Genomic DNA, 11,076 nt, shown 5'->3' on the forward strand with positions numbered 1-11,076 from the left:
CCCGCTGGTTTTTGCATTTACAATTGTACATTGTACATTTTGATGATGAAGATTGTTGCATCTTGTGGTTAAAATGTATGTAGAAATCTACATAGAATTTTTAGGAGAAAATCTTTAATATGTAATAGTTTGCAACCATTTGCTCCAATAAACATCTAAACAAAATCCACCATTTAAATTTCACAATACTGAAAAACAAAGAATATTTAAGATAAAGATAAAGGTATGTCAATATAAGACTACAGCTGCATGAATGAAATGCTATTTTGTAAAATAACTATTATATTTTAATTTCAATAAGTTTAGAATTGTCAATATTTTCCCAAGATTTTTGACAAAGAAAAATCGGAATTTTGCTGCAGAGTTTGATTTGTGAGAAAAATCTTTTTTTCTAAACTTAAGGAAAAATTTGTATTTTTTGTCATCATCCCCGCCTTTATTCCTCTGTAGCTATATGGGCTTTCTGAATACAACAGTTGAATATAATTGTTGGGAACACTTGTATATCCTAGAGCCAGTTAACTAGCTAGTTTTACTTTACAATAAGTGCCAGTGAGTCATTACGTAATATTATTTTACGATAAAATCTATTGAATCTACATCTGACTTGCATGAATCTTTCGGTGTAAAGTGTTCCGTTATATTTCTGAAAAAAATAATACTTAAAATAATAATGACATCAAATATTTTAAAAATAAAAATCTTCCTTTTTTAATAGATTTAATAATTTGTGAGAAGAGAAACTTGTCCTTGTTTTATGAATTAAAAAATTAAATCTGATCTATAACACACAAAGCAGGAGACGTTAAAGGGACTGTAAGCGCAATCCAAGCAAAGTTAGCAATGCCGATCGAAAACTTTGCCTGATCAAGTATAAATTAGATATCAATTTTAATTTATTTTTATTTGTGAAAAACTTGAAAGTTAATAGATAGCTTGTGGCGGATATGAATATCGTCTTCCTGAATATTCTAGAGAAATCCAAGGAGGAGTTTCCAGATCAGCTGATATAAAATCATGTGTTATATATTCAATTATTTTACGAGTTAAGTTAAGTTTTTAAATAAAGTTAATCGTTGAGTAACTCTTTTCCTTTAAACTTATAGCACGCCAAAAGCTTATTATAAATTTCTGAATACTAAAACATGTGTTTAACAATTACAAGCTTTTATGAACGATTATTAAGGATAACGGGTATTGTTTTAAATCAGGGAAACTTCTACAAATCGACGGTCACTTACAATTACACTTACAGTCCCTACAAGCGTTTGTTCAAAGTCATTTCATGAAATAATAATTATTTTTTGTTGAAAATGAATTCTTACTAAAAGATCTAATTAAAGCCAGTAATAAAGGATTAATTAATTAATTAATTAAAAGATTAGATAATCTTAGCATAAATAGCTTTTTGGTAGGAATATAAATATTTACATTTATGAAATGCGTGAGATGGAGAATGTATTCGAAATCAGGAAAGTCCTAACAGGTAATTAATTAAAACTGGCGTCTTAATCACATAATACTATCGGAATTTATCAAACTAACATGGGTTTCTATTTTTAATTTTAGTCAATACTTTTTTTGAGACGTTTTTCTTCTTCTTATGACATTTCTAGTTAAAAGTTCGGGACCATAATACTATATCAATTATTTGTCCTCCCTCTAGGTCTAGATTAAGGGCACTAAGAGTAAGAAGGGTATTTTAATTAAATAGCTGATCCTTTCATTATTTTAGCAATTATTCCGCTAATTTTGAGCGTCCAACGCGTACAAATGAATAAAGTGGACGAGGTATGTAGCTTTTTTAGTTAACTTACAGAGGATTTTATCAAAATTTCAAAAATTGTTTAGTACAATCTAATTTGACATGAAACTACCTTTTCGTCAAAATAAAAAAATATTACTCTACCTCGTGTTCCCTCGAGCAATTTGGGCTGTAAAACACTCCTCTCTGCTCTTTGACCTATTAAGTTGACCTTTTTCGATTGTTTTTTACTTAGGTCTGCTACATAAAGGATGTAGTAACCACCCCTACTAATGTATCCCATCTTGTACCAATTAAAACAATAGAACAGGAATGGTGCTGGTCCTGGTCACTCAGGTATTACAGAAGAATTAGCATAATTTGATTAAGAAATTCTAGGCGCCTCGCGTACCTCTTTAACTTTTTGATGTTTGAAATATTAATGAATATAAAAAATGCTGCGGGGAATACTTTTATCATTATTATCAGATGTGTTATTTGATGTGACAAAAAATACTAAAGATTTTTTTTACCAGATGTGAAATAGAAAAAACCACTTGGAAAACTGAGATAACAGTGGAAAATATCACCAGAGTAGTAAACCAGCCCACCTGCTGTCCTGGATATATAGGACAGGTAGACCAGTACTCATACTGTACTGTATATACAGGTAAACCAGCCCACCTGCTGTACTGGATATATAGGACAGATAGACCAGCACTCATACTGTACTGTATATTCAGGTAGACCAGTACTCATACTGTACTGTATATACAGGTAGACCAGCTACTGTACTGTATATACAGGTAGACCAGTACTCATACTGTACTGCATATACAGGTAGACCAGTACTCATACTGTACTGTATATACAGGTAGACCAGTACTCATACTGTACTGTATATACAGGTAGACCAGTACTCATACTGTATTGTATATACAGGTAGACAAAATCATACTGTACTGTATATACAGGTAGATCAGTACTCATACTGTACTGAATATACAGGTAGACCAGTACTCCTACTGTACTGTATATACAGGTAGACCAGTACTCCTACTGTACTGCATATACAGGTAGACCAGTACTCATACTGTACGGTATATACAGGTAGAAAAGTACTCCTACTGTACTGTATATACAGGTAGACCAGTACTCATACTGTACTGTATATACAGGTAGACCAGCACTCATACTGTACTGTATATACAGGTAGACCAGTACTCATACTGTACTGTATATACAGGTAGACCAGTACTCATACTGTACTGCATATACAGGTAAACCAGTACTCCTACTGTACTGTATATACAGGTAGACCAGTACTCCTACCGTACTGTATATACAGATAGACCAGCACTCCTACTGTACTGTATGTACAGGTATACCAGTACTCCTACTGTACTGTATATACAGGTGGACCAGTACTCCTACTGTACTGCATAGACAGGTAGACCAGTACTCCTACTGTACTGCTTATACATGTAGACCAGTACTCCTACTGTATTGTATATACAGGTAGATGCAGTACTCCTTCTGTACTGTATATACAGGAAGACCAGTGCTCCTTCTGTACTGTATATACAGGAAGATGCAGTACTCCTACTGTACTGTATATACAGGAATACCAGTGCTCCTTCTGTACTGTATATACAGGAAGACCAGTGCTCCTTCTGTACTGTATATACAGGAAGATGCAGTACTCCTACTGTACTGTATATACAGGAATACCAGTGCTCCTTCTGTACTGTATATACAGGAAGATGCAGTACTCCTACTGTACTGTATATACAGGAATACCAGTGCTCCTTCTGTACTGTATATACAGGAAGACCAGTGCTCCTTCTGTACTGTATATATAAAGGAAGATGCAGTACTCCTACTGTACTGTATATACAGGAATACCAGTGCTCCTTCTGTACTAAATATAGGTAACCAGTACTCCTACAATTTTATTCGTTTTTCTTTTCAGGTTGGTAATTGTACACCAGTATGCAGTACACCGTGTGTACATGGAGCTTGTGTATCTTCTGAGACCTGTGACTGCGAAGCCGGGTATAGTGGTGGTTCTTGTCAGGTGAATTTAGGCATAACGCAATTAAACTCAGGTTTGCTTCATTTCGTTTAGTAGACTTAAGATACAAACTTTAATTCAAAAGGAACGTTTTGAATAGACATTTAGCGGTTGTTTTAATCTTTAATGAACATTTTGACATTTTGTTTCAATTATTTTGACAACGTCTGAAATACCTTTATATGTATAAGCAAGTAAACCATAAATTAAGTTTATTTTGTGTTTTATCTCCTGTCTGTGATTCCAATTGTTACTGTGAGTAAACTAGTCTTAAGAAATATTTGTGCATTTTTAAAGAAATATATTTTAGAATTTTATCACGTTACAAAATTTTCAGGAAATCGGTTGTCCTCCAAATAAATGGGGGAAAGGATGCCAAATGAATTGCAAATGTACTGCACCGGGTAAAATATTTTAATTTACGTTTTGTAAACATCAGAATAATCATGAGAAATTGTGTTCTATTTGTTAAGTTAGTGCTTTGAAAGATCAATTGTGGTCTAGCTGTGATCCTCGATCTGTTATATCTGTATTGTGAACGATTATCTGTGATCCTCGATCTGTTATATCTGTATTGTGAAGGATCTAGTTGTGATCCTCCATCTGTTTAATCTGTATTGTGAAGGATCTAGTTGTGATCCTCTATCTGTTTAATCTGTATTGTGAAGGATCTAGTTGTGATCCTCTATCTGTTTAATCTGTATTGTGAAGGATCTAGTTGTGATCCTCTATCTGGTTTGTGTATCTGTCCCCCTGGATTCCAAGGACCGAACTGTCTGGATAAATGTTCTCCTGGATCCTATGGTTTAGGATGTACTGGCAAAAACAACTGTAGCACTGGGTATTCTACTCATTATATTACAGGTCAAACTTTATTACATAAAACGTGTCCGAAAAAGGGCAGAGCTAGGAACTACGGAAACTTTGAATTTAAAGCGATTCTCAGTAATATCAGTTGACTCGTATTTTTTACATTTCTCAAAGACCGAAATTTTTTTGGTGTGGTTGCTGACTAAATGGAATTTAATCCGCAGGACTAAAAAACTAAGCTTCATTGATTTTTGTATGGATTAACAATGTTTAATTACCACAACTTGTTATAAAAAAGTAATATCTAAGTTCCTAACACAATTTTTATTTGCTCTTTTAAAATCCACCTACAAATTAGCATAATGCAAATTATTATTAATCCTTTATTAATTAGGGGAGTGTCTACCCTGCCCGTCAGGAAGTTATGGTTCCAACTGCTCCAGTTCCTGTTCCTGTTCCCAGAATGGAACAGCTCTATGTTCGCACATAGAAGGAACGTGCTACTGTTCAGCAAACTATTTCGGACCCCTCTGTGAAACATATTGTCCGTTTGGATACCAGGACGGTACCTGTCTCAGGTTACTTAACTCATATCTTTCTTTCAGATATTTGAATGAATAATCGAATGAAATCCAACCCCTTCAATCTTCAAAATTTTCGATGCGTAAATTTCACAGAGTATAAAGTCATCCAGGAAAACGCTATAGATTTACGATGCAATAAGCAGAAAAGCATTGGTAAATAACGATTTTAACAACAAATTTAATTTTCCATGCTTTTATGCTTGATTTTGTGTGTGTGTATTGTGTTTTAACAATACTTTTTAAAAAAAATTTTAGTTGAGTTCATCGGATCAATGAAAAGTTGTTTATTAGTTGTGTTGCCGAAACAAGCTGTTTTCCATAATTAATATTGTTACAGTATGAATGGTACAGAGTGTGAATAATTAATATTGTTACAGTATGAATGGTACAGAGTGTGAATGTCCCAATGATCTGTATATCTGTGATCTGTTGTTGGGTTGTATATGTCGCCAGGATATAGACTGCGGTATAGAGGAACCAGATCAACAGGTTAAGCAATTGAAATATCTAAGGTGTACGACATTGGGTTGCAAAGATATAGGGGTTAGAAATACAGCAATACAACATACAGATTAAAAATTGGTATCATATTACGGATTTTACATTTATTGTATACCAAGAAATGGATTGTTTACGTATTAAAAGTAACACATAATTTACCCATATTTTTTGGGGAAGAACAAACAAATTGGATTTTAATCCTCATTAATGTTGAGGAGGACCGGATTCTGTCGTATAAATAATATCCTTTTTGTCAGAAAATCCATTTTGATGTTCATTTCGTAATTTTTTAAAAACATTTTCCGTTTATTTCTAATGAAATTGTTTCGAAAATACATGTTTGATAGATAGATATATATTTTGGCTTAATAATCATAAGAGTATAGAGGACGAGAGTCAGACTCTAATAAAAACGCATAAAGTACTTCCAGTATCTATATTTCTTATAACTTATTACTAGAGGGTTCAGAACATGAGTCTATATCAGTATCACACGTGTTAGACCGTCCGTCAGTACAATGCCCCGTATTCGTTCTATCTCATTCCGTTGAATCTTGTGGAACTTGTTTAAGGCGGCCAGGCATCGTCTTCCACAAGAGGATAATACAAATATTTTTCCTTACTAATCTAACCATAGCTGGTTGTTTTGAATAAGGGACCCTTTTTTAAACAGATAACTCATTGCGATATCATAGTAGGCAATGGAAATAATAATAATGTTAAGAATTATTTATGCAATTTAGAAACAAGGTTTTTCTGGTGAAACCATATTATTATTTTGAGAGAAAGAATTTATAATTCTTGCCCTGAAGGACATTCTTAATTCCAAAAAATATCGAAATATGCAAATATTTAAATAGGTGAAAAGTCATTCTTTTAAGGTAGAGATTGGTTTGCTTACCGAAGGAACAGGACACTCGAGAATTATCATTGCAGGTAAGGGTATTCTTAAATTTTTTCAAGTTTTTTTCAAGAATCAAGCTTCATAAAATTTTAAACTGATAAATTATTAATTGAACAATACACTATATAGCATGTGTTGACAGCTAGCTGTAAATAATTCTTAAGAGGATTAAAAATGAATATAGAACGTGGAATGATTATTGATTTGCACATTTTCAATGGCAATGTACGGTATTAGTTGAACTAAGAATGTAGTATTGTGGAGAATTTTTTAAAGGATTTATTTGAGACATATTATACGTTTTTAGGGTGCAGATTTATTCAGAGAGCGTCAATTCAATCTGTAAAATCTTCATAGATTGTCCATTTTAGATGTGTGATTTTGAGAATCGGTTTTTAAAAAATTATTCAATAACGACGTAAAAAAATGTAACAACAATTCTACAATAAACTATTTAGTTGTTAAGAAACAGGTTGAGAAAATCAAATTAATTCTTATCATCGAAATTAAGAAATCTTATTTAGTCATTGGTTTCTGTGATGTCTCATTGTTCTTTAACATGTTCTGTAGATTTCCTAGAATTTTTATTAATTGAAAACACGACATTTTAAGAATTTGAAGAAATCTGCGAACAAAATCGTAAAGAATAAGAAATCCAATTTAATGACGAAAAATAAATAATTGATTCTTAAAAGGTAACCACCCAAATGGATGATTTTGAAAGTCCTTTCTCAAACTTCGTAATTATACATCATTAAAACGTTTTATATGTCTAAAATGAATACTAAAAAAATTCTCCACTATACTACATTCTCAGTTCAACTACCATACATTGCCGGTCACTTCCTTTAATAAGTTGCAAGTTGAACTTGAAATATATAGGACGTATTATTTTTGTCTCCAGTTAAAATATTTCAGTGTGCGGAGTGCTCGGGTTCGGTTTGTTTGTTCTGATTCTAATGGTTATCTACTACAAGCGGCGAATACAAAGATTAAGATCTGATTTAGAAAACAGGAAATCATTTCGATAAGTATTGCCAGTTTGAAAATAATATTAATTTAAATTTAATTTAATGATGTAATATGGTTCAGTTTAAGAATAGGAAAGTAAATTTTAAAACTTGAAATGCATTTTGTTGAGATGCACAGCTAGTTACAAATAAAGATTTATAAGAATTTTTGTTTGACTATTTGAAAATATTTAGACGTAATATATAAATGATATTTGATAGACAAGGAATAACAAATATGTTTCCTGATGCTGATGTCTTCAACCCTGAACCTCTACCGGAAATCCCCCAACTAAGGTAAATAAAAACTTATTTCCTCTGACATATTAGGAAAAGCTCAACCTAGAAATTCTTTTATATAGAAAACTCTTTAAAGTTCTTGAGAAGGTTTATGATTATGACTAACTATAAACTTATGAAGTGTTTCCCATGTTTTAGTATGCCTGAGATGCCCCTGAACAACTTGGATTCTTCCACCAGTTCAAACAAGGGAATAGATAATCCATTGTATATTGTGAATAACAGGTATGGTTTTGTCTGGTACATTTTTTGTAATTGTTATTTTCCTTAACTGTAGTCTCGTTATTTAAATAAAACTTTACATTTGTGGAATAACTACAAATAATATGGCAAGGGTGTCAAATAAGTATTTTTAGTTTTTTTGATTGAAGGCCAAAAATAAAATCTCCACTTTAGAATTTTTAAAATTAATAAATGCTTGATTTTACATTAAGATGCATTTCTTTCATAAATTTTCTAAAAAATAAGAATTTGTGCGATTGGTCAAGGAAATAATTGACGTTTTTAATTCCAAAAAAAATGTTTGGCAAAAGTGTTTGTTTGCTAGAGTTGCGCAAACATCGCATTATAATCTCATTTTTTATTTGACATTTGTACTCAGTTTGTACTTCACCATAAAAGACGGCCCAGAAATAGAAAAGAGGAAGAAGCTTTGAGACAATAAACAAAGTGCTTACAAATTTCTGAAACTGGTATTAAAGTCGTCGCAATAAATAATTTCTTTACGATATAAAACACACATATAATTTTGATGAAACATCTTTTAAAAAAAGTTCTTCTCAACTTCCACTGCACAACGAAATCCTGCCAATGTACTTCCTTGGTTTTATGGGATGTAAGAGAATAGAATATATATTAGAGTGGAATTTACTAGAAAAAGTGTAAAATGGTGATTTTGTTGTACTGTTTCCATACTGCAGGTGTACTTCACATATTTATGCTATATAACCTTTTGGGCCCTGGAACATCATTTCATAAAAAATCTAAAATTAATATTAAAAGTAAACCAAATTATGAAATAGGCTGGTTTCATAATTGACCAATGATCATTTCACATACGCTCTAGGTCTTTCACTTTACAAACGATGATTTTCCGTTATAACTATAAATCAAATGATGTTTTTTATTCACCTAATTCATTTTATAAAGTTTATTTAACAGCTTTAAAAATTCAAAATTGAAATGGATAGTCTAGGGAACATACTGTATTAATGTACTCTACTGCACATAATTTGTGAACATTTACATGATTTGTACACTTTGAACTCCCTTTCAGGCTGAAAGGGACTGACAAAATTCATACCGAGGGATTTTCTAAATTCCACTCTAATATATATTCTATTCTCTTTGGATGTAAGTAGGACATGACTTATTGATCTACAGGCGATGTTGTAGGGAGGACAGTTTATTAAAAAATATTCTTATTATTGAAATTTTTGAAATTATTGAAATTTTGAAAAATATTTTGTTTATTGTTTGTCGAAATTTACAGCTAAATTTTATTTTTCAAAAACACGTATGTCCAGATACCAACCATCTCCTTTACCTAAAGTAATTAAAAGTAACGAAATCGTGGATCGGTTATTTTTGTCAAAAGTGCTCAAACTTTGATAATAAAGTTACTTTTGTTTTTAATCTTCGCGACAGAAACAATCTCAAGAACTGACGATTTCAACCCAGACCGAAATATATTTTCAATAAATGTGGAACTGACATGCTACTTTTTTTACTCTACAGAGTTTGGTCCATCACCATCACCGAATTTTAAATTTATTTTCAAATTTAAACTTGTCGCCTAAGGTAAACTCAGTTTGATCCCTTCAGTTTTTTTTTCTGTTCAGAAACCCGGAGAAGAATATAAATAGATCACAATCTAGAAATTCTGATTCGTCTTCTCCCTTCCCTGAAAAACCGCAAAATCAGGTTTAATAATGAATATGAATTGATCATAAATAAAATAAATAAATAAATGAATGTTTATGAATTAATGATTAATAACTAGGACGAAGAAAGTGTTTACCAGGAGCCTGGGGATATTCTAAACAGATGGAGTTTAATCAACGATTTTAAGGTTTTTTTACCTCTCTCATTTCAATAGAAAAATTAGTATAAATACACTTGTGTCTATTTGTTAAAATAGCTTGGCTGATTGGGTTATAGGGCGAATATTCGTGCCTAGAAAAATACATTTTATCTTGAGAATAGGTGGGGTTAAACATATTTAGTTGTATGTGGAGCCGATTTCTCTCTTTATTGTACCCCTTGGGTGCATTAAACAACGAAATTAATTGAAAAACTTCAAAAAAAATTTCCAACAACACTTTTCAGAATAAATTTTTTTAAAATTCTGACCTGATGTACCAAATATTCAAATGTCGGAAATTACAAATTTAACATTCAAAATAAAAAATACAAGATGAAAAATTCCTTAATTTAATTAATTGATATTTTTTAATATACATTTAGGATAAATACGGTAAAAACTTTGAAGAGTTTGAAGATGATTCTACCTATTCACATCTTGATCATTCCAGATCAAATAATCATATTTCTCCAAGATATGACCCAGCGAGAAAATAACTGTTATAAAGATTAAATTAGTGAAAAATTAATACACTTTACGAAACAATATTTTATGAATAAATTGAAATTAAATTTACTTTAATGATTATAATGTTAGGCTAAGCTTCAAAGTAAAAGAGGTTTAGTACTATATAGTGTACACACCCTTTTCCCATTAACCACCGCCTGCAAGGGTAGCGGCCAGCTGGAACATAGGTGTTGAAAAGTGTTCACACATTTATCTTGTACTACGTTTGGACTCTATTTATCTCAAAAACTTTATATACATATCGTTTTTAAATAATAAATACTTTTAAAAAATTAAATCTCCAATACTACCTGGCTTTCTATCTTACCAAATAAAGCCTTTCTAAATTTTTATTAATTTTGACGTAGCCGAAAATTAGTTTAATGCCCCAAAATATGTTTAGTACCAACTCTTTTACCAGGCTATATCATTTTAGAATTATTTTAATTTTTAAAGAATGATGAAGGTTGTTAACATTGTTGGGTCAGGAAGCGCGTCATACTGTCATGGATTCTTTTTTAATAGCTTTATTATAAAACAGTTTAATTTCAATTAAAAA

General features: G+C 31.5%; 1 protein-coding gene across 5 annotated transcripts; it reads left to right on the plus strand.

Annotated features, from left to right (window-relative positions):
• Positions 1-449: 449 nt before the first annotated feature.
• Positions 450-10,586, plus strand: LOC111705718 (protein draper). 5 transcript variants are annotated; one of them, XM_023478360.1, is made up of 17 exons: positions 450-552; positions 1,416-1,486; positions 1,736-1,791; positions 2,001-2,101; positions 2,281-2,380; positions 3,717-3,821; positions 4,156-4,222; positions 4,530-4,682; positions 5,023-5,206; positions 5,590-5,701; positions 6,595-6,649; positions 7,536-7,632; positions 7,850-7,924; positions 8,066-8,152; positions 9,769-9,850; positions 9,930-9,998; positions 10,394-10,586. In XM_023478360.1, the coding sequence occupies exons 2-17, from the start codon at positions 1,441-1,443 to the stop codon at positions 10,505-10,507; spliced, it is 1,503 nt and encodes a 500-aa protein (XP_023334128.1). In that variant the 5' UTR covers positions 450-552; positions 1,416-1,440; the 3' UTR covers positions 10,508-10,586. The 5 variants fall into 5 exon arrangements, with proteins under 5 accessions (XP_023334128.1, XP_023334129.1, XP_023334130.1 ...); XM_023478361.1 differs by having other exon boundaries at positions 460-552; positions 1,434-1,486; XM_023478362.1 differs by having other exon boundaries at positions 488-552; positions 1,439-1,486.
• Positions 10,587-11,076: the final 490 nt, after the last annotated feature.

This window comes from Eurytemora carolleeae, unplaced genomic scaffold, assembly GCF_000591075.1.
Source record: "Eurytemora carolleeae unplaced genomic scaffold, Eaff_2.0 scaffold618, whole genome shotgun sequence".
NCBI classification, from domain to species: domain Eukaryota; kingdom Metazoa; phylum Arthropoda; class Copepoda; order Calanoida; family Temoridae; genus Eurytemora; species Eurytemora carolleeae.